At 37.9% G+C, this 24,141-nt stretch overlaps 1 protein-coding gene across 1 annotated transcript in view; it reads right to left on the bottom strand.

The window, feature by feature from the left end:
* Positions 1–4,094: 4,094 nt before the first annotated feature.
* LOC139743196 (cytidine monophosphate-N-acetylneuraminic acid hydroxylase-like) overlaps positions 4,095–24,141 on the bottom strand; it is a 126,046-nt gene continuing 105,999 nt past the window's right edge. Inside the window, exons 14-16 of the mRNA XM_071653695.1 lie at positions 21,720–21,835; positions 11,048–11,178; positions 4,095–4,261 (exon numbers count right to left, since the gene is read on the bottom strand). Coding sequence (XP_071509796.1) covers positions 4,095–4,261; positions 11,048–11,178; positions 21,720–21,835 — 414 coding nt within the window. The remainder of the gene's footprint in view (positions 4,262–11,047; positions 11,179–21,719; positions 21,836–24,141) is intronic.

The following is a 24,141-nucleotide window of genomic DNA, read 5'->3' on the forward strand; positions in this document are numbered from 1 at the left end:
GCAACTCTCATTTACGATAAAAATGAAGTATAAATGATATAACATAAAAACAAAAGCATACCATCTTTAAGTATCACCAGAGACACCAGTATATATGAATATATCACTGACAAAAGAAACATTACACACACATTTGAAAAAAAAAAATTACATACACCTACCCATTAAAAAATTCTGCTGAAATTACAGTTTGCAGACATTCAATGATATAAAAACTAGAGCATCTTACTTTTTACTCCTACATGAAACCACGACACCAATACAGCACTTGTTACAAAGCAAATAGAACTTTGAATATAAGAAATTTGCACAAAAAAATGGGTAAAAGAGGGAGAATTTCAGAATGCTTTGGCCCTTTTGTTAATTTTGGCATCAGACACAAGAAAAAAAAACTAATAGAAATTGAGGAGCCACTACTACATCTGGTACAAGATGAAATTCACAAAATGTACTGTTAACATAAATCAGCATACCTGCAGTTGGAAGGACCACAGGTGAAATGTTTACGTGACAGATATACAACTAGGCTGACATTCTAATGCCTCAATGGCACACAGGAATACCTGCTAACATCAGTTTAATGATACTGATTTGAATCTATAATGCTGTTGACCATGTAAGAGCACACTTTTGGGGGAGGGGAGGGAGGAAGAATCATGCTAATTAATTGTAAGTTCTGTGTGCATGTGTTTTGTATGAATTAGACAGGGGACCAAATTACTATCATGCTTCAAAAAACTTTCTATTGTATTGTACACTTTGGTTGCTGGAAACATGTGACTGTCTTAATTCATAATTTCAGAAAAATGGACAGTCCTCGAGAGAAATTGTTAATAATGAAATCTTTCCAGCAATTTGAGGATAAAATGTGAAAAGCCGGAAATTCTACCATGAGAACCACATGGTTGTTGGTGTCAGGGTTATTTCATTGCCCTGGGGGGTGTTTCATCAATGTTTTTCAGCGCTGACAACTGTCAGCGCTGACAATTTCAGCAAAATCCTTGGTTTTGATTGGCTGAGATGCTCTGGTCACTGACTGTTACTATGGTGATTCAAGTTGTCAGCGCTGACAAACGTTGATGATCTCTCCTGGCAATACATATTGAGAGATGATACAGACTTTTATGATTTCTGATAAGTCAGCTGCTTTGCTATTTTTAAAGGCTCTTGAAACAGGAATAGTTTTGAGGAGGGATAATTCACTTACAAGTAAGTTCATTGCACAGTCAGTGATATTTCAGCCTTTGCTTTTGATCTGCATTATTTCCAACCAAAATCAAAATTGAATAAAATGGCTAGGACATTATTTTACCATAAACTGACAAATCTGCATTAATGTTAAATACCAGAAATCAATTCACAGCTTTAGGCTTAATCCACAATGACACAGCACAGAAATCATGCCAGTCCCACCCACTGGGACTGATGTAGCTTTCTGATCGCTTTCAGGAAACTTGTGCAAAAGAGTGGTAATCCCAAAGTTTAATCAACAATCTAAAATTGACATCATTATAAAAACAACAACAACAACATACACATATTTCAAAAGCGACTCCTACTCCAATACTGCTAATGTCATCATTTCTTGCTTTTTGCTGGTGCACTTAAAATCATTTTCTCTTCACGATTTTCATCAGTTCTCAAAACTGTTATTGAAAAAAAAAACAAGAGACCCGCGGGTCTAGCGCTCACCTGATTATTGCAAGTTCACCTTTCATGCAGTCACTAATCTTAATTATTTACAGCTCTACCAAAATTTGACCAGGTATTCTCAAGTAGAAGATGAAAATGTACAATAAGGGTCCCCCTTTTTTGAAGATTCCTAAATCTTGGGGGATTGAGTGCCCCCCTGGGGCCCCCGGGTGGGTATGGTACCCATTTTGATAAAATAAGATCCTAACCCCCTAGGGATGCTACCTGCCAAGTTTGGTGAAAATCCATCATGAGGTTTTCAAGAAGAAGATGAAAATGTACAATTTAGGCCCCCATTTGGACCTCCCCACCCCTCCCCCTACCCTTAAGAGGGGCCCCTGGATCTGCGATGAACAAACTTGAAACTACAGTAATTAATGTACTAACTCATAGTATTATCTCAGCTCTATCACTTCTGATTCTAGAGAAAATTCCTTAATTTTGAGAGGTTTGGGCCCTTTTGGGGCCCTCCAGGTGGGACTCGGTGCCCATTTGAACAAACTGTGATCCTATGCCCCCAGGCCCATAGCTCACTTGAGCCTTCGGCTCAGGTGAGCTAAGAATACAGGCTATGAGAACTTCTTTGTTCTCAAAGCTTGAATCGTTAACTCTTCATTCAATGAGGACATAACAATTAGTGGCATGATCCATGTGCATTTTAGAAAGAGCTTTGTATTGCAACATTCAGTAACAATCATCATAGTTGACATAACAACTGAAGTAAACAAGAATAACGATGTAACAAAACATTGAGACAATGACAGACTATTACTTTGACAGCCATAATTGGAGAAAGGTTGCAAGTAATTACTCTTGTCTTACCACACATTAACATGGTGATGCATTAAGCCTAACTGTAATAAACCATGCAAAAAAAAAAAAAATGATACCGTAGCCACCTACATGTTATACCAGAAACCAACAATGTAGTAAGCTATGAAGACACTACACTAATGACCTATCATCAGCATTTTGAACTCATCACATGCATGGAATCTACCATTTTCTTTTAATAATCCTCTTTTCTACCAAATCAATGTCTCAATCTTTCCACCTGCAGGCACAAATTTAGCAATGTGTCAATATCGAAGATTTTACGATATAAAAAGTTGCCTTTAGGGACTGCAACACATTGTGCTCAATGGTGTCATTTTCTACATTTGCATGTGCTTTCTACTTTTTCTATATTGGTGCTAGACACAGATCATCATGAAAATGTGAAAAATGCAAACATTTTACACCTTTTTTATCTCATTCTCCTGCATCAACCTCCCTCTCTCAGAGGATTGGCCAAGAAGGAAAATCCATTAATGCAGCATTTGGTCCTTTTTAGAATCTGTGTTTGCTTGCTTTAAAGCAGGTAAAATAAAACACTAGTATCAAAGAATGAAAAGACATGTACCATGCATTAAATGGAGGAAGTAAGCAGCACATCCTATTTCAAAATACACTCATTCATCCTGACTTGCAGAATCTTGCATGGGTAGCAAGTTTCCATATCATTTAAAGTCTTCCAATGATACCATGTACAAAAGAAAAAATGAAAGAAAAAAATGGAGATAAAAACGGAAAAAATAACGGAAATAAATGAATGAAAAAACGGACTTTCATATAATTCATTTGTATACCTCAATCATGTTTATCTCCCAGTTATTGGGACAGCTTTAAATAACAACATCATCGCCTGTTCATATACAGTATCTCCAGTATTAGTATATAGTACACAGTATAATATGTTGGTCATATAACATCTTGACAAAATATAGATAATTTTGCTATCAAAATTCAAATCTTAGACTTTGCCTATTATGAGTACTATCATAGATATTGCTTTGTATATACAGACAGCATGATCAATATAGAAATTTTGAATTGTGAAGCTAAAAGCTCTTCATAGAATTTACACTGATCATAATAAGCATGACTACCACCGAACACACACACACAAAATAGAAGAATACATGCATGATGTGATGGAAAAAAATATTTTTAAAAAAAAGATAAGATGAATCACAGAACAAGCAAGTGATTGGATTAGCAATGACCTGCAAAAGAAAAAAAAAGTCCCAAAATATTTTGCAATATTCTGGCATGATGGAAAGGATAAGGAAGATTTTTTTTTTTTCATTTTTTGCTAGTTCAGATAGCATATTAGGAGAGAATCACTACAGTAACTCTAAATGGATATAGAAAGTAGGAAGGGTACAGACATTTAAGAGCAGATGATCTGCAACTAACAAAAAAAAATGTGTGTTTACATTAATTCATACACCCTGTAGTTGTGGCTACATCGAAGCTGCTATGTCTACGCAAGGCTGACCGGTCTTCACAGCTACAAGACAGTCGATCCTGACAGCCAAAGTCGGGATGGAGTGCGTGCATGGACTTTTCGCTGCTCCCCGTCACTTGGCTCTCAGCGACATGAAGGCTGCAGCAAGCCCTGCGACTGCCACAGGGAGCAGCCAACTGACGTAGCCCCACAATCGACCCTCCGCTGCTGGATGTGGTTGCGGCTTGTTATTCCTCCCAAGTTGATGATGGCCATTCTGAAGTCTGGCGTGACCGTTACCTGTGACAAAACACAGAGACAGTGTTTTGGTGAAAGAAAAATATTCAGAGCAATTATTAAACACGGCCAGAATGGGAGAGGGAAAGTTTGTTTGCTTGTTTGTTCGTTTCATTTCCATCTGAGAAGAAGGCTGGATATATAGCCCATATTCAGCTGCAATTCCATGGGGTCCAATTAGACATTAGAGGCGGGACCACTAACCGGGTTAAACACCCGGCTCTTGGCAATGAATACACAAAGCGGGATCTTTAACATGCATGAGTTGTGACTCTCTCAAACACAGGACTTCCATTTAATGTCCTATCCAAAGGACAGAGTGTTTTGCCTCTTAGTAAGAGGGGATGGTATGATTACACACAACTTTACTCAGTGGGACTCAGAAATCAAAGCGGGGTCCTTTGGATCATGAGTCAGAAGCACTCCCGACTGAGCTAACTCACCGACTGAGCTAACTCACCGACTGAGCTATCTTTTATCTGTCACTAGACAGAAAATGAAAGAAAAAGCAAAAAGGAATGAGGGAAATGGGAGGGGGGAGAAGAAAAATAGAGTGAACAATGAACATAGCAAAATAGGGGCAGATCCAGGAATTCTATTAAGGGGAGGCACCTTTGCCCCCCCCCCTTTTTTTCTTTTTATTTCCTTTGTTTTAACAATAAAAAATAAAGAGGCGGGCACATGCCTGGTGAGTCTCTCTCTGGATCCACCACTGCAATGTATATCAAGCAGAGGGGTGAAGGTTAAGGTAGGAATCTTTTTTTAATTTGTCTAACCTCTACATATGAAACTTGTAAGAGCACAACTACTGATCTATCATAGATTAGCAATTAATATAATAATCTCACAAATTCCATTCGTAGAGGGAGACAAATTGAAGAAAATTCACACCTCAATGAAGATACCTGACTAATGTATTTATTGTTATTCAACATACATGGCATGGCATGAATAAAGGGTCACTTGAAAACAGAGAATTAGCAAGAGAGAAGAGAGAGAGAGAATGAATGAGATATATGTATTGAGGGAGAGAGATATTAGGGGGACCTCCGAGGTCCTTCCCCTCGACGTTACACGCGATGTATTGCTATAGCGAAAAGCTATCGCCGCGACGTTTCATGACTCTTTGCTTTCGAGTCTCCCGCATCTTTTGATACCAAATTTGCGATGCCCGGGCATGTGGTTCCGACGTTATGCATAAATATGTACGTGCATGTCAGACCAAAAATTGCTAAAAAATGTGAATTCGTGTACAATTTCAATGCAAACTGTGCTTACAGCCAAATTTCATAAAAGCATGATTATTTAGGGGTTTTATAGATGAAAATCAATTAATAGCATATTTTCTTGTTCGGAACGATGTCGTGGACAAATTTCATCAAAAAACAATGAAAAACATGTAGTCAAAAAAACAAAGAAATAAATAATACACAAATTCAAAAAACAATGAAATACTTATGAAACTTTTTCTGATGGCACAATTTTTTTCTCTTTATATATTTACACAAAAATGTGCCTGTTTTGAGCTTTATTTTGTGATTTATACCAAATGATGCATGAAATCACACATCATTATGCATAAATTAGCATAATTTAGAATAAATGACAATTTTTTTTGAAAATGTACATCAAGGTATTTTAGATTACATCATAGGCAATGTGTGTGCCGGCGGAGATCAGGAAGGGGGGGGGGGGGGGGGCAACTGAACATATTAACTTTGATATTATTATCATATTATGCTTATTATCATTACTATTATTGAACAATGTAAAGTAGTTGGAGTAGTAAACATACACACTGTAATTTTCCCTTTTCCCCCTATACCCTTCCCTCTCTGTCTATCCCTTATTCTATCCAGAGTAGCTAACTATAGGGTCTCCATACCGTAAAGCCTCGGCTTATTTTGGAGACCCTTCTGTTTAAGTTCCAAAAGCTGTTTGTATTTGTTTTGTTTTGTACTAAAAACTATGTGTCAATATACCCTTTGTCATATTGATTTGTACACATTCATATCTGATGTAACAGCATTAAGTAGAAATAAATCAAATCAAATCAAATATAAAGAGGAGGTTTATTCCAAAGAGTGGGGGCAATGGAAGAGAAGGCTCAGTCACCATAACAGGTTTTTGTACATGGGCCATGAAGTAATTGGAGAGAGGAAGATTAACGGAGGGGTCTGGCAGAAGAGGAGGAGCGAAGAGAGACTAGGTTTTGAAGATATGTGGGTGCAAGATTACATATGATTTTGTTTGTCAGGAGCAGGATCTTGAAAGTAATGTGGGAATGGACTCGTAGCCACTGGAGTGAGCAGGAACAGGAGATGGTCATGTCTCCTACTAAGGGCGACTAATCTAGTAGAAGACTAGAAGTACCCTATTACAGAGGAACCTCTTTACAATGAGGTTGAATATAGTCAGATACCTGATAAAGTTTATTCTGCAGGCCCCATTCCCTTTCTTTTCTTTTTCAACATCTCCTATAAAGGAGACATCCAATATAATGAGTAAATTTCAGTCATCACATAAATGTTGTCGTAACAAGGCTCCCAATGTACTGCATACATCGTGTTATACACGTGGATGAGCAACGAGTTCATCGCAACTTTCTCATAAAGGAACTTTTACAGAGGAACAACTCTTTGAACCATTGCGGCAACACTGAAGGTGGAGGCTTGTCTATGTTTTATTTTCATGCAAACATCCATTTCAATCAAAAATGGCTCTGGGGTGAGTCCAGTGGGCGTTTCATGCACTACAGTATAAAGTATTCTAAGCCCTGGGCGCTGCACCAGTGACAACATGTATGTGTTGGGGTCGCTGGAGCGGTTAAAAGTACCCAACCATTGTCTACTGTTAGGGGGAAACCTCCGATGTTCACCTTGATGTGAAAGAGTCCACTTTTCTGGGGCAAATTTTGACTTCCAAAGGTGTTGAGTAATACACGTACTATCATATTATCGGACAGTGGCGAGCCACAGTAAACTAGTAACTGTACAATCATGTCCCATGCCCTATATCCTCTCTAAAGGGTGGTGGATGTCACAAACCATGTTAACATTTTACTTCTATCTGGTGTTATGAGAATTTTATTTTCTTTCGGTTGTGATTGACTTTTATGCTGTGGAAGTCAAATTAAAGGTACTGTTTACCTTTCAAAGCAGTGACTTTGAAAAATGTTCAAGATGTCACATTTGATGCATATGTGTAGGTCTGTTATATCACAAAACATTCTACCTTATAAAATTAGGCAATAAAGCCTTTAGTATCAAACATGTACAGGGATATCAGCATTTTTCTCATTAAACCATAACTGTAGATGGTTTAGTCTGGAAACATTTTATCATAACTATTGTTCACCTTTTGCATACTCAACAATACTTAACATTGATGATACTGATTCAAATCTTAACATTGGCTGTTTCTATCCCTAACTCACATTTTAGAACTATTTTAAAGTACTAATGCTGGGTTTTGTTTCTTCTGCAAATGGTACATTTTGCCTTTTAAGCCACTTCTGTTGTGAGACTACTTTTGCATTTCAAAATGCTATCGTACTCCCAGTGATATGAAAATGACTGCTGTGGAAACAGTTCATTACAAGTTATAATTTTCAGGTGAACTTCGTTTCAATAAATACTATTTCATATTTTAGTTCATACACTTTCTCCTTTCCCAAAAAACATTCATCTACCTGCTTATTCAATTTGTCATTATGTCTTATTTCTTTTATTGGTTTTCATTATGTGACTACTAACCAACTCTAAATTTTCATTAAAGGTCCAGTTGACCTTTAGGAGCAGTCATTTACAAAATGTTCAAGATATCGCCTTTCATGCATATGTGTACTAGGTCTGTTGTACCACAAAACACACTTCCATGTGAAAGTTTTGCAATAAAGCCTAAGTTATAAAGAGATGTCAGCATCTTTCTTAATAAACCGTAGCAGTATATGGTTTAGTTTGGAAACATTTTTATTATAACTATTGTTCACATTTTGTATATTTAACAATACTTAGAATCAATTTTATTGATTCAAATTTTCACAGTGGTTGTTTCTATCCATAACGCACATTTTAAAACTATTTTAAAGCACTAATGCTGGGCTTTTGTTTCATCTGCAAATGGTAAATTATGCCTTTAAGTCATTGACGGATGCATAAAGTTTGACCAGATTAGTGGAGAACGTTCCATTTGGCATAGCCACAATACATGCTTGTGACAGGAAATTCATTATAGCTCACTCAATTTAGAATGATATCTCACCCAATCCAGAATGTTCTAGGAAGTGCTTACATATTTGGCTGAGTGATGCACTGTCCCTGTATCCCAATGTGATTGGTGGTTATTTTTGGTAGGATGTTATGCACATAGTTATGCAGTGAGTCATCTACGATTTCTGAAACAGTCTTGGACTTGCTAGTATAGGCCTATACAAGTGTGTAGCCCCGGGTTGGAGCAAATTACAGAATATTCAAGAAAGGGGTGAATGGACATACATAAGACGGAGAAATTGTGAGGTAGGCAGAGTTCCCAACACCTCTGCTCTGAGAGTTACGTCACTTCTGGCTCAGAAGCGACTTGTTATAGTCAGTCCTGTGTTACTTGCTGACCTGCTATATATGCGGAGATAAGGCTTGGGAGACATTTTGCCTGCACAGAATTAATTTGCCTACATTGGAGATACACTCCTTTTTTATGTCAATGGACATTGCTACGGCAAAGCTGCGACGGGCTGGATTCCTAGCTGAACATTATTGAGTGAATCATCATTCAACGCATCGACTGGACGCGGTCGTCGTAACATTTGGATTCTGCATGTTTCGCTGTGGACATATGCCCTAGATCTTTACCCTGGATCTTTATCATGGATTATTGTAACGTGCGCCTTGGGGTTTACGTCGGAGGAATCATTCATCGGTGCATCAAGGATTATTCATCTGTGCATCGAACATCGTATTTGGACATTTCCAGGGGATTACAAGGACCTTGTGATTTCAGATTTGGCTGTAATGCATGTAAGTGATTCCATCACCGATTTATAATTGTAAAGTACAGTTTCTCTTGATCATTATTGTACTGATGTGAAAACCGATTACGAGTCTGTACCCACAATATCACTGGTAATAAACCACCTGAACATTAGTTGATTGTTTCTTTCGTGCGATCATTCTCAGTGTGATTTTGGTCGTAACATAGCTCAACACAATAGCCATAGAGCAGGACAGGAGGATACAAAGCAGGACTTGTAGCAAGCATTCCCCTATTAAAACCAATCATCAATAACATCTCTTTATGAGCCTCATCCTTGCTACCACTCCATTCCTTTTATTTATTTTTTTTAATGGAGGAGAGTTTCCTCTGGCTGTAAAAATTGATTAGTTTTCACGACTAATAAATTTGGTTTAGTGGATAATGATGTTTTTGCAACAGCTGGCTCCTCAACTCTTGTTTTGACTATAAAAAAAATGAGGGGTATGAAAACACACTCTAATGACATATTTCCTATCCACCCACTGTCTTGCCTCTTGAATCACGGTACGGTACATTAAGCATGTGCATTAGTACTCACTGAAGTGGTATTGGCAACAAAAATTAAACGTTCATTCCAGATGATTTTCACATGACGCAGTACATAAATCGACAGCTCCATGTATTCACTTGTGGAATTTACTGTGGTCCTTGAGCAGAGAACCCAAGACTCTGAAAAATCATAAACAAATTACACTGAACAGTGCTGATGATATTGGAGCCTCACATATTTCAGAAATGTAGCAGTGTAATTCCATTACAATTATACTGCTTGCTTAAAGGCATAACTTACCATTTGTAGATGAAATAAAAATCAAGCATTAGTGCTTTGAAATAGTTCTAAAATGTGAGGTTGGGACAGAAACAACCACTGTAAAAAAATTGAATTCGTATACAATGCTGAGTACTATTAAATACACAAAATGTGAACAATAGTTACAATAAAAATGTTTCCAGACTATTAAACCATCTACAGTTATGGTTTAATGAGAAAAATAGTGATATCTCCCTATAATTTAGGCTTTATTGAGAAAATTTCATATGGTAGGATGTTTTGTGATACAACAGACCTACACATATGCATCAATGTGATATCTTGAACATTTTTTAAATCACTGCTCCCAAAGGTAAACTGGACCTGTGTAGAATTTATGCCTACATAATATACCTTCTCCTTTTGTTCTACTTCCTTGAGCCCCAACTCATGCATTCTTATGGTGAGGCTGCTATGTCATCATCCTTGTTCAATGCAATTTGTTTTAAATCTTGAAAACATTCATATTCCTCATCCCAATCACTGTAAATTCTAAAACTCTGTATTCAGTATAACTGATTCATAGTTGTTCAAATGTAAAAGTCTGAAAATTATCCGAAGGCGTCCTTTAACCCGTTGAGGATGAGTCCCAAGTATACTTGGTCAGGGGTCTATGGGAAACGCTTGATGTAGCAAGATCAGTCCGTCCTAAATGGGTTAAAGCAGCTCAATGTAGTTTCAATGAACTTTTTGTTTATCTGAAGGAGGGGTGTATGACACTTGCTTTCACAAAGTGAGTGTAGAAAGGATGTACAGAAGGGACATGTGTTTACTCAAATCTCATAAATCTTATATCTTTATCAATTAACGTCAACAGCTATAGCAGGACAAAAATTGGGAAGAGCTTCTTGAATCTCATTGAAGAGATGTTGTTATTCAGACTGCCATCATATGAGAAAGGCTGCGCACAGCTGACAAGACCAGGAAGTTTTTGATGGAGGACTAACCTTGAATTAACTCCGAGCGGGACGGTTTCCAGACCGCCTTCTTGGCCGCATTCTTCTCCCTCATTCTACGGAGGAAGGCATCCCAGTCTGGTGGGTCTCTTGGCAGAAGAATCTGCACATGGTTCCAAAACCTGTGGAGGAATGGATATATTTCCTATTTCAATTGAGTCAATATTCCATCCATGGCTGCAGTATTGTATGCAATGATCCCCAGTCTATGGACGGAACATCTACAAAGTATTGTTCTCATTTCCCAATAAGATACCGCATTATCCATATTTGTTGAGTCTAATATTTCACAAATATTAGGGACAAGTCAGACAATTTAGTAGTAGTATTCCTGATTGAGACCTACTTTGAGGAAATGAGAAATAAAGTGTTTCTTCAAATGAAAAGTAACTATTAAAATATCCTACCTTGGAGGGTAACATTTTTAAAATCAATTCACGAAAATAAAAACACCTGGAAAAATCCCAAGAATACAGTCTTACAAATTGTACATAGATAATTGTCACTCATTCCATTCATAGCACACTACATTATGAAATCAGACATTTTCCTGTGAAAGAAAGTTTCAAGAATTTTGAGAATGGTCACAATTTCTCAAAGTTTTATCTGCACAATCCTGTACATGTAGTACACTGATAATTTCTTCATGGGTAGGAATATGCGAGAGCTTCATGCCATGAAAAGGGCAGTTGGCTGCAATTCCCTAAAGTTTCTGGTTTTACAAAAGTTTTCTGAATATTAGATCGGCAGCTGAAGTTCTTTGCACATGGGATGAAGTGAAAGGTTACACACACCATTACAGGATGTGACATTGGCAATAATGACTCAAAACGATCACAAGAAAACAATACATTTTATCCTTACTTTTCTCTTCTTAATTATCATCATTTCAGTCATAGTAGCAGTAGTTGCCATATTTTAAAAAAATTAATACCTAAATGATTATCATTTCAGTGGAAATGTCTGCAGAAAACTTTCATCAGCTGGGGAGATCGTACAATAGGAGATTTAGGCTTCCACCAACCTTTAGTGACTTGCTGGCTAGCTTCTGTCCACTCCGGTGGACTTCTTCAGGCCAGCAAGTTAGTAAAGGTTGGTAGAAGCCTATAAATCTCCCATTGAAGTGGAAATATCTGTCGCTGCAAAACAGTGCACTGTGAAAGCAGTCACTGTGGTGAAATGATGCCGGCTCCAAATCATAGGCCTACTGAGTCATCACTGCTATACAGGCTGCTCCTGGTTAACAAGTAAGTCCTCATGACCGCCATGTTTTCTTTCATTACACATATTTCTTTAGAGCCAAACAAATTGAAGTATAAAATGATGATCATTTTAGGCCCTAAATTTTTACTTCATTGTAACAAAATGTTGTTATATAGCCACGTTTGTTTCTGAATTTGTTCATAATTCATATCTCAAAATATTTGTTCAAACATAAAAACGAAAAAACAAAACTTCGTATATCACATTACAGAGAACATAAAAAGACAAGAGACCCGCGGGTCTAGCGCTCACCTGAGTATCGCAGGTTCACCTTTCACGCAGTCACTAATCTAAATTATTCACAGCTCTCCTAAAATTTGACCAGGCATTCTCAAGTAGAAGATGAAAATGTACAATAAGGGCCCAAATTTTTTAAGATTCCTTAATTTGGGGGGATTGGGGCCCCCTGGGGCCCTCTGGGTGGGGCATGATGCCCATTTTGATAAATTGAGATCCTGACCCCCTAGGGATGCTACCTGCCAAGTTTGATGAAAATCCATCATGAGGTTTTCAGGAAGAAGATGAAAATGTACAATTCAGGCCCCCATTTGGACCTTCCCAACCCCCCCCCCCCCCCTGCCCCCAAGAGGGGCACCCCTGGATTTGCTATGAACAAACTTGAAACTACAGTCATTAATGTACTCACTCATAGTATTATCTTAGCTCTATAACTTCTGATTCTAGAGAAGATTTTTAAAGATTCCTTCATTTTGGGGGGTTTGCCCCCCCCCCCCCCCTTGGGGCCCCTGGGTGGAGCATGGTGCCCATTTTAACAAATTGAGATCCTAACCCCCTAGGGATGCTACCTGCCAAGTTTGGTGAAAATTGGTCATGGGGTTCTCAAGAAGAAGATGAAAATGTATAATTTAGGCCCCATTAGGACCCCTAGCTCCCCACCCCCTCCCCTGGGTCCCAAGGGGGGCACCCCTGATTCTGCCATGAACAAACTTGAAACTACAGTCACCAATGTACTAACTCATAGTATCAACTTAGCTCTATCACTTCTGGTTCTAGAGAAGAAGATTTTTACAGATTCCTTAATTTTGGGGGGTTTGGGCCCCCCTGGGGCCCCTGGGTGGGGCATGGTGCCCATTTTAACAAATTGAGATCCTAACCCCCTAGGGATGCTACCTGCCAAGTTTGGTGAAAATTGGTCATGGGGTTCTCAAGAAGAAGATGAAAATGTATAATTTAGGCCCCATTAGGACCCCTCCCCACCCCCTCCCCTGGGTCCCAAGGGGGGCACCCCTGATTCTGCCATGAACAAACTTGAAACTACAGTCATTAATGTACTAACTCATAGTATTAACTTAGCTCTATCACTTCTGGTTCTAGAGAAGAAGATTTTTACAGATTCCTTAATTTTGGGGGGTTTGGGCCCCCCTGGGGGCCCCCTGGGTGGGGCATGGTGCCCATTTTAACAAATTGAGTTCCTAACCCCCTAGGGATGCTACCTGCCAAGTTTGATGAAAATCGGTCATGGGGTTTTCAAGAAGAAGATGAAAATGTAAAAAGTTTACGCACGACGGACGACGCACGACGCACGACGCACGACGCACGACGCACGACGCACGACGCACGACGGACGCCGGACGAAGGGCGATCGCAATAGCTCGCTTGAGCCTTTGGCTCAGGTGAGCTAACAAGTACTGCACTATTGTGTATTGCAGTACTGCACTGACTGAATCAGAAAAGTTTGCCCGAGAGTAAAATTAATAACATGTAAGAAAAAAAGATCAAGAATTGGAGATAAAATCAGCAATGAACATAAAAAATCGTATTCTTTACTCAAACAGGAGCGCACCGCACTGTACTAGAATTTCAATACTCCAATGAGTTCTGCCCTAAGGGTATTGAATTGAATGGAGCTTTCTGGTTAACACAGACAAAGGTCCCTGGAATTTTACCTTGAGGTAAAGTGAGCTTGCTATTAAAATGCATACCAGTCTTACATAGCCAGTCAGCCCCATTGAACACAGTTCTTATTTTTTTTCTGTTTTTCCCTTCGTCATGTTTGTTGCTGTTTATTGGGTCTTGTATAATGGAGACTTACAGATGATGCACATGGCTGTGCTTCAATACTCTTACATTTTATGTACCGTAAAACGGGGTGAAAAGGGACGGCGAGGTGAATAGGGACAAAACCGAGAAAAGTTTTTTGAATGTGCATGTTTCAAATTTGCTTGAACTTTTTTTCTTATTTTTATCACAGGATGGAAGGACCATCCAACAGTGTTCAGAAAGTGGTCCTCCTGAAGTGAAAATTTTTTTAAAGGGTACTGGAGGTCCAAATAAAAAGTTTTCAAAAAATCACAAAAAAAATCAGGGTGGTCAAAACTTTTCTGCTCCTGTGGCCATTGATTAATGAAATCTGCTAAAAAAGGTTCATGAATGTAGCCTATTAGGTCCTACAACAGGTCTTTAAATTTGAAATAATTATTTCAACAGGAATTTGTGACAGCACATTTTATCTTCTCTTGGGCAAAAAATAAGTTAGACTGGGGTGAATAGGGACACCATGGTGTCGTTTGATTGGCCCTTTAAATTTTCTGTATGATTAACTATCATAATGTCATAAATTGCTCTGAAATGTTTGTTACGTCCAGCTATTTCCAAAAGTGTGAATTTTTATTCTAAATCTCTTGACAAGAGAACAATAAGATCTTTGGATATGTGGCTTCACTTTTGTATACATAGATGAGAGTGAACTTCGCTGTCTTAACCCTAACTTGGGGAGGAAGGGTCTGGGAACCCTGGCCCCACCCACCCTCTTGGGAATTTTTTTCACTGCCTAAGACAGGCTAGGACTTTTCCACTTGTATTTCATGACCCTTTTCTCTGTCTTCTGCATGTTTTAATGCCAACAACACATCTGTTTGGGTCAGACCCATACTATAGGTGCCAGCTTATAATTGCTGTAAGAACTCCCAAAATATTCCCGACATCATAGGAGTCAAGTTACACTGAATTTAGAGTATATAAATAAGATTGTACATCATGATTTGCCACTTGAAGAAGAAATGGGTTAATATTTGAGTGTAATTCAATGGATTAGTAAAGTTTTGACTTACTTTTCGATCTTAACCTTTGACCTGATGGGTCACATTTTTTTATATCAGCTCATTTTGTGAGGCTGTTGAAATTTTTGTTAAAGATTGATTTAACAATGGAATAGATTGCTCTTAAATGTTTGTATATCATTTTTAAACTCTGTAGTTGTTCTCTTAATCCAATTCATTGGATGGATTGAAAAAAAAAATGCCTCCAAACAGCTTTTTTAAAATCAAAATTAGTGTTGTCCCTGTTAACCCCAAATTTGGGGTCAAAAGGGACAGCATCATTTTATCAAAAAACATACTTTTCCCCAAAATATTTATTTTCTTTCACAATACCAAATTAAAGGTATTTTAGGTGGACATAAAATCCCCACATAAGATTGAGTCTCTGGGCTGCATGAAAAAAAATACAGTCATGAGAACTTTAAATTTGTCCCTATTCACCCCGTTTTACGGTACAATGCTTTCATCTGCAAAACATTATTGTGTCACTGAATTCGCATAGCGAGTGCTGGGAAGTGGATTGTACGCGTGCATGAGAAAGCTTGTATTCACACGTGAATGATCGAATGAGACTTCTTCATGCTAGACTTGGTGTGGAGCTGCCAGCTGGAAGCAGGAACCAGTTTGAATGCTCTAAATCATCTATTCATTTCAGTTAAAGACATAAGACCATTTGCAAATGAAACAAAAACCCAGCATTACTGCTTCAAAATAGTTCTAAGATGTGAGTTCGGGATAGAAACAACCAATGTAAATATTTGAACCAGTATAATCAACGTTAAGGATTGTTGAATATGAAAAAATGTGAACAATAGGTACAATAAAACTGTTTCTAGACTAAACCATCTACAGTTATGGTTTATTGAGAAAAAAACAGTGATATCTCCTTTAACAAGAGGCTTTATTGCAAAATTTTGATATGGTAAGATGTTCTGTGTTACAACTGACCTACACATATGCATCGTATGTGATATCTTGAACATTATTTTTAAATCACTGCTCCCCATGGTAAACAATACCTTTAATTAACCCATTGAGGATGAACTGGTTTTGCCAAAACACACATTTTCCATAGATACCTTCCTGAGTATGCCCAGGACTAGTCTTCAATGAGTTAATCATGGAGGTGTTACAGAAGGGGTGGAATCTCTTCACAATTTGGGCAAACTTGGGTGCCGGGTTAAAGAGCATGACAATTCTTATGCAAAATATATTTCTCTATAGCTTTGATGTTCCATGGTCCAAGTCAATCCTCCCTATAATGTTTGGATGTGGTGACCAAAGAAGTGGTGCTCAATTCCCCCCCCCCCCCCCCCTCCAGATCTCGGCCATCGACCGCGCGATCGCGACAAAAATTGGCACACACATTGCCTATGACGTAATCTATGGTAGCACAAAGTTAAATTTAAAAAAAAATTATCACTTATGCTAAATTATGCTAATTTATGCATAATGATGCATGAAATCAGACAATTTGGTATAAATCACTAAATAAAGCTCAAAATGGGCACATTTTATTTTTTGTGTAAATATTCTTTTTAGTGTCCTGGGCAAATATAAGAGAAAAAAATTGCGGCATCAGAATTTTAGTATACATCAGTATTTTATCGTTTTTTAAATTTCTTATGCATTTCTTTATTTTTTCGACTTTATGTTTTTCATTTTTTCTATGAAACTTGCATGTCCGCAACATTGTTCCGAACAAGAAAATATGCTATTAATTGATTTTAATCAATAACACCCCCAAATAATCATGCTTTTATGAAATTTGCCTGTAAGCACTGCAATGCAGTTTGCATTGAAATTGTACACAAATTCACGTTTTTCAGCAATTTTTGGTCTGACATGCACGTACATATTTATGCGCAACTTCGGAAACGCGCGCCTGGGCATCGCAAATTTGGTGTCAAAAGATGCGAGAGACTCAAAAGAAAAAAGTCATGAAACGTTGCGGCGATAGCTTTCCGCGTTAGCGATAAATCACACGGAACGTCGAGGGGGGCCTCGGAGGCCCCCCGGCCTAGTTAGGGTTAAAGGGATGGTACAGTATTGGTGGGGATAAGAATTGGGCTCTTAACCTGTTGAGGACGAGTCCCGAGTATACTCAGCAGCAGTCTATGAGAAATGAGTGACTAGTGTTCTAGCAAAATCAGCCCGTCCTCAACGGGTTAACTTTTTGCGAGATACCACAAAAACACTTACATGTGTATGATATGGTACAGAGCATATCATTTTAAGAGGAATTCAAAATTTATTTGATGAAAATCGGGTTTGGAATGACTGAAACATCCCAAAACAAAGTAAAACAAAGGGATTGTAATAAAGTGTGGGCAGTGTCACACTTTATTACAATTGCTCTTTTTTGGATATCTCAGACATTTCAAAACCAATTTTCATCAAATAAACATTGAATTCCTCATAGAATTACGTACTCTTTCATATTTCATTAAAGAGTTTTCTCATCATCTCACCAAAAAATGTTAGAAACCTGAAATTAGGTCTCAACCAAAACTATACGATCCCTTCAGCTGTACTTCAGAGGAAACATTGAAATGGTTGTGGAACTTGGTGGTAATAGCGTACAGATCCAATCCTTCAAGATTTCCTTCCTTTTTTAAATGTGCCATGGTTGAAACATCCTCTGTGCTGCATTATTCTGAGATAGCAACATAGTCATGGTTTAGTATGTTCTGTTTTTAAAATCTATGTAACTTTGATAGATTTCTGTTACCATGGACATATAATGAGCAAAGTTGTCAAGAAAATGCAAAACTTTGCTTTGTATATTGTATGACAAATCTATGATTGTTTTCCTTTAAAATGACCAGAAGCTACATTACTGTAAAGGCATGATTTTTACACACAAAGCAGTGACAGAAACTTAGAATTTACTCGCAAATCCAGTAGGGAGCACTGCTTGATAGTCAATCACCACATAAAATGCAAGCCGTATGCGAGAGGAGCAAAAGCATGAGAAACGCTTTCATTGTACCGCAGCATTAGGAGATTTATCGATTGGTTTGTGTGGGTTTGTGCATTTGAGCAGAATATGCGAAGTTGGGGCGTCGTCGACCGAGTCCAATGTCCGAACATGGCACATAAAGAGTTAACCCAACGAGAGTGGGCTGATTTTGCTCTAACATGCATTTCCCATTGACACCTGCCCGAGTATACTCAGGACCTGTCTTCAACCTAGGATCTCCTTTATATTCTGTCCAAGATGTAGAGTATGGATTGTGTAATCCGTGTTAGAGGCTAACAGATCTAGACTGTGTTTAAACTACCTAGTTGGATGACTCAATAAAGTGAGATACAACGGTGAATTTGAAGTTTCACTTCTAGCTGTTTATTCTGCCATTGTTGTTGTTCACTTACATTTTGGCAACAGGGGGCGCTAGACCACAATGGTGGTCTACTACATTGCACAAGGGACAGAGTGTTTTGCCTCTTTAGCCCATGGGCCAGGCCAGATATAGGTACCACCTGAGGTGGTAAAACCTTTTTGGTGTCATTTTGTTTGTCGATCATAGATATGCTCATCAAGCTATGATAGCATTTCCAAATGAGTAGCTTAGTCATAGTAAATGAATTTTTAACCAATTTGGTCTCGTTGTTATATCCCTATTATATCTGCTTCTGAATCGAAACTAACCACTATACAAAGAAGAGCACTGTCTTCTGTATGTTCACAGGTGTTCTGTTGTAAACACGGTGCGCTTAGTCTTTATTCAAGGCAGCGAAGGGAATATCCAAAGGTTATGATACAGTGTATATCCTTTTATCTAAAAGCAACAACAACAACAAAAGCAATTCCTCGTGAATTTTACCATATTTTTCAATTATCTATCATTTTCCGGTGAAAACGGTGGAAACGCTAACACCTGGCCAATGTCGCTTTATTTCCATCCAACAATAAAAGATAATGCAAAAACAATGTACCGGTACACTACAATACATTATAATGAATAATATTGTAAATGAACAGGGTGATTTTTGTTTAAAACTGATGTATTTGTTGAGAGGGTAGTATAAAAACAGTATAGATAATCCCTTTATGAGGAACTTTAGATATGATAACGGTACATTGGTCCAGATAAAGACTAAGCATACCGCGTGACAGCTGGGGACATCATAACCTTTGGATATTCCCTTCGCGGCCTTCAATAAAGACTAGGCGCACCGCGTTTACAACAGAACATCTGTGGACATACAGAATACAGTGCTCTTCTTTGTATGCGGTCAGTTTCGATTCAGAGGTATAGGGATATAAAAACAAAACCAAATTGGTTTAAAAAATCATTTATTACGACTAAGCTACTCATTTGCAAATGCAATCATAGCTGGATAAGCATATCTATGCCCGACAAACAAAATGACACCAATAAGGTTTTGCCACCTCAGGTGGTATCAACAACCTTTTTTTCGAGCCTTGGCCCATGGACTATTACTGAAGGGAACGGTAGGGCCTATAATTACACACAATATTGTTTAGTTAGACTTAGGAATTGAACCCGGGTCCTTGTGAATCTAGAAGCAGGTGCATTAGTGTCTGAGCCAAATTACTGTCCTGTGTCAAGAATGGTTGATAATTTTAACCCGTTGAGGACGAGTCCCGAGTATACTCCAGCAAGTGTGTCTATGGGAAATGTGTGTTGTACCAAATTCAGTCCATCTTCAATGGGTTAAGGAGCAATTCCAGTCCAGTTAAAAGTTAGTCTGATAAGAAAGAGTAAATCTTAAAAGTACAACACTGAAATCAGATAAAAACTTAATAGGGAAGTTATGATACCGGTACTGAGAAGTTTCACTATAAGTTCTGCAAAGCAGTCTTGAATTAGTTGATATGAATATGCAAATGAGTGAGCTGATGATGTCACCAGCTCACAATATTCCACTGATTGTGTAAAAAAAACCCGGCAAATATTCAATGTTTCTGTTTACACAAGTGTAAACCATTATATAATATGTTGGTGTTTTTTTTCATTGGTACCGGTAACTGCTGATAATTCAAATTTGAAGAGTTTGTTCGCAAAAACCGATGAAGATTTTGAAGTACAGTCTCTGTCATAAAGCACAAAATAATACCTTTTAATGATATATTGGTCACTACATATAAAGGTACATTTTTGAAGAATTTTGAAAAATTTTCTTATTATTCTCTTTATTTTTCTTGACCTTTAATCACAAATATCTCCATTTGGCAAATATGGACTTATCGGTTTTTGTGAACAAACTCTTGATTTGTTAATTTGATGCCTTTTTTTTTTATTTCAGGGAGAGTATATAATGTTCATTAGGCATATACCATAATATCACACATCAGATTATTTTTTTGATACATTATTCATATTTCTTGTTGTACTCCCATCAATATTTGTTAACATTCACTACATTGTGCATTTGACTGTTTGTAAACATGTGATCAAGCAGTTTAAGCATGACGAATGTACTTCTATATAATCAGTAATGCTGTGTGGTGAGGGAATAAGAATTTGTGTGTGTCTGCATGTGTTTATGTGTTTGTGTGTGTGTGAGTCAATTATTGGATGTGATGAAGAGATGATTGTGTGTATGTGTTTGTGAGTTTACCTGTGTTTGCACTTGCATATAAGTGCATGTGTGTTTGTGAGAGAGAGGGAGGGGGAAGATGTTAATAGAATGTGAGGAAAGGAAGCAACTGGGTTCCTTTTATTCAGTTTGAGTTTTTTGTCACATACAGTGTGTTGAATGTAGTGTATGCATAGATTCTATAATGAATAATGTTGTAAATGATATCAACTGTTATTTTTTCAACAGTGATGAATAACTTGAAATTTGTAAATATTTTGTTTTTTAATCAATTTGTATTGCAGTATTATGTCTATATGAGCAAATATTGCACTTCAGCCTTTTGGCTGTGAGAACATTTTATCTAATAAATCATAACATACCATAATTCCTGGGTGAATAACTCAATAATGATCAGAATAGATACATTAGGATTTGAGATTGGGGCATATTTGCTTTTAAATTGAATCAAAAAGAGAGAAATTTCAACATTTCATGCACAAACAATATGGCAAGGTATGAGGGCATGACCATCATCACTTTACAACTTGCATATATATATTCATATTGACTGTTCAAGAACTGATTCCAGAAAAATTTGTGAAACTTCAAAATGTCTAACTTCCTATTTTTCATTCAATTTTGATCCAATTTTCATTGTTGGTGCTCCAGAAATTTACTCTTTCTTTTCAGAATAACTTAAACCTACACTGGAATTCCCCTTTAAGGGAAGCAGGAGAGAGATATAGAAGAACTAAGGATTGAAAAGAATGAAATTCTTGAGAGTAACTCACTGGTAGTGGAATGTGTCTGGTTCTCTTGATATTTGATTGTTGAAGCCAATGTACAGGTCGTCCCAAAAGAGGCCTTTAAGCACAGTTTGCCGATGAACGCCGATCCGATTTCGTATCTAGCAGGAAGGGCAGGAATAAATAAAACAGAAAGAAACCAAAACAAGATCATCAAATGCCAGGGATGTGGGGGGGGGGGGGGAGGCATGGTCACAATCGCGCCACTGATGGCTGAGATTTCAGAGGGGATGGGGGCAGAATCAGCCAATTAGACAATCATCATTTTTGAAATTGTAATGTAAGTTTTCCATACATTATAGGGCATATAATGCTTACAAATAGTATTAGTTAGCCCCTGCTTGTTCACGAAATACGGGCAAATATCTATGGTCTGGTGCCATATTCCATGAGGCAGGAGGCAGAACGGAATATGTCACCAGACCACAGATATTTCCCGTATTTCGTAGGAACAAGCAGGGGGTAACGATTTTATCTTTTTAAGTGTATAATCTACATTTTTGGGCATTGGGCTATACGAGTAACACCTCCTTCTTGCTGATTTCCTCTCGTGAATGATGTTGAAATCACCAGCTGTCAGCCATGTTGACTTACACCTCGCAAGCTGATTATGCTCGCATACGTGCGCGCGCAGCTAGCGTGTAGTATCATGACGTCATATCACGGAATACAGAAAATATTCAGTGGCGGATTTAGCGCATGTGCACAATATGTCCTTATTCACGGAATATGGGAAATATTCAGTGTTTGGTCTGAGTAACACAGGTAATACAGGATTTTATCAATGATGTGACTGACCAATGAGATATTAGAATTCACGATCACTAAAAGATAAAAAGAAATATTGAGTGGAAACTGATAGATAGCTGTGGACTAGTGTGGACTACTAGTAACTCATAAACCCCTTGGAGAGTACGACAGCAGGGGCGGATCAAGGAATTCTATAAAGGGAGGCACAACTAATATTTCTGGTGCCACTTCTGGGATTCATTTCATTTAATTTCTTTTTATTTCTTTTGTTTTCAAAGAAAAATAAAGGGGGCGTGCGCCGGTTGTGCCCCCCTCTGGATCCGCCACTGTGACAGTATAGTACGTGACCCTGCATAATCTTTACCAAGCCGTGCTAGCTGTGCGATATGAATGGGACAAAACAAAAAATGTAAACCACCGGAGCATCACCAATGAAGACATTAGCAGATTAAGCTGAAATTGAGCATGGTCTATCAATACATTCTGTCCATGATTAATGCCAACTTTCAAAGCAGTAGCATCATCCTTTCAAAAGTTATAACAGTTGAAAGTGAATGAAGAGCGTGCAAGGGATTTTCAAGAAATGAAAAGGGGCCTCTTTATAGACATACCTGATCATTTTTACTCTCCCCCCCCCCCAAAAAAAAAGGCTGCAGAAAAACTGCTGAGAACAAATTTTCCCATTCATGTTATGATCCTAAACTTAGGAATAATGTAAAAGGAAGATAGTTTTTTTCAGAAAATATCAAAAAGTCAAAATTGACTCAGTTGACCCATTTCACCTTTTCTGAGGTCTAAAATCAAGGAGTGCGAAGTTTGGAATGGTTTTGTGATGCACGCTCACATATACACATAGGACTTTGTTCAATCTCACATAGATGTAGACCTATTCTGTTAGCTGTGAACTTTAAAAAAAAATAATTCCAATCCAAACCACTGATCTCTATAGTAACAGGAAGGGAGGCAAGGAACTGTGGAATGTTAGTTCACAGTTTGTGGATTAGAAAAAGATTTATAAACTGACTTCATTGTCCAAGTTATTTCTGCAAAAGATTACTGTATACGCCGAATATTTCGCGAGGTTTTTATTTTCACATATTTGGCGAGTCAGCTGCTATTCGCCAAATTGAAAATACGCGAAAATACTGACTCCGATCCCGATATGAATGTGACGTACGCATACACATTTCTCTGTTCAGTACAGGACTCCACGATTGCGAATTTAACCACTCGCGAAATCGTCGGGAAGTCTCGATTCGTGAAAATTTAGACTCGCGAAATATATGGTGTATACAGTATCCTGTAGACAGGTGATTGCAGCGTCTACACAAACTACGGAATATCTACTAGATCTGCAGATAGGCCTATGGGTTGATTTAAGGTTACTTTGAAACACCATTATTAGGCATAGTACAGTGGCAGTACAAGTCACAGTTATAAAGTAAGTTTCACTAAGTTTCATGAAAATGCATTCAGAGATTGCTATAAATGTAGGGGGAAACACTGAAATGTTGCATTTTACCTTGAACTATGACCATGAGTGTGCGCAGCCAAAAGTTGATAATCACAGTTTTGTCCACTCATACATACAAACACCAAGTTTCACTAGTTATACTTCAAATGGTTCTTTCATAAGTTACATTGTCTACAAAATCTA

This window comes from Diadema antillarum, unplaced genomic scaffold (assembly GCF_040938485.1).
Source record: "Diadema antillarum isolate AM-2024a unplaced genomic scaffold, OU_Dant_1.0 seq00001057_RagTag, whole genome shotgun sequence".
Classification (NCBI taxonomy): domain Eukaryota; kingdom Metazoa; phylum Echinodermata; class Echinoidea; order Diadematoida; family Diadematidae; genus Diadema; species Diadema antillarum.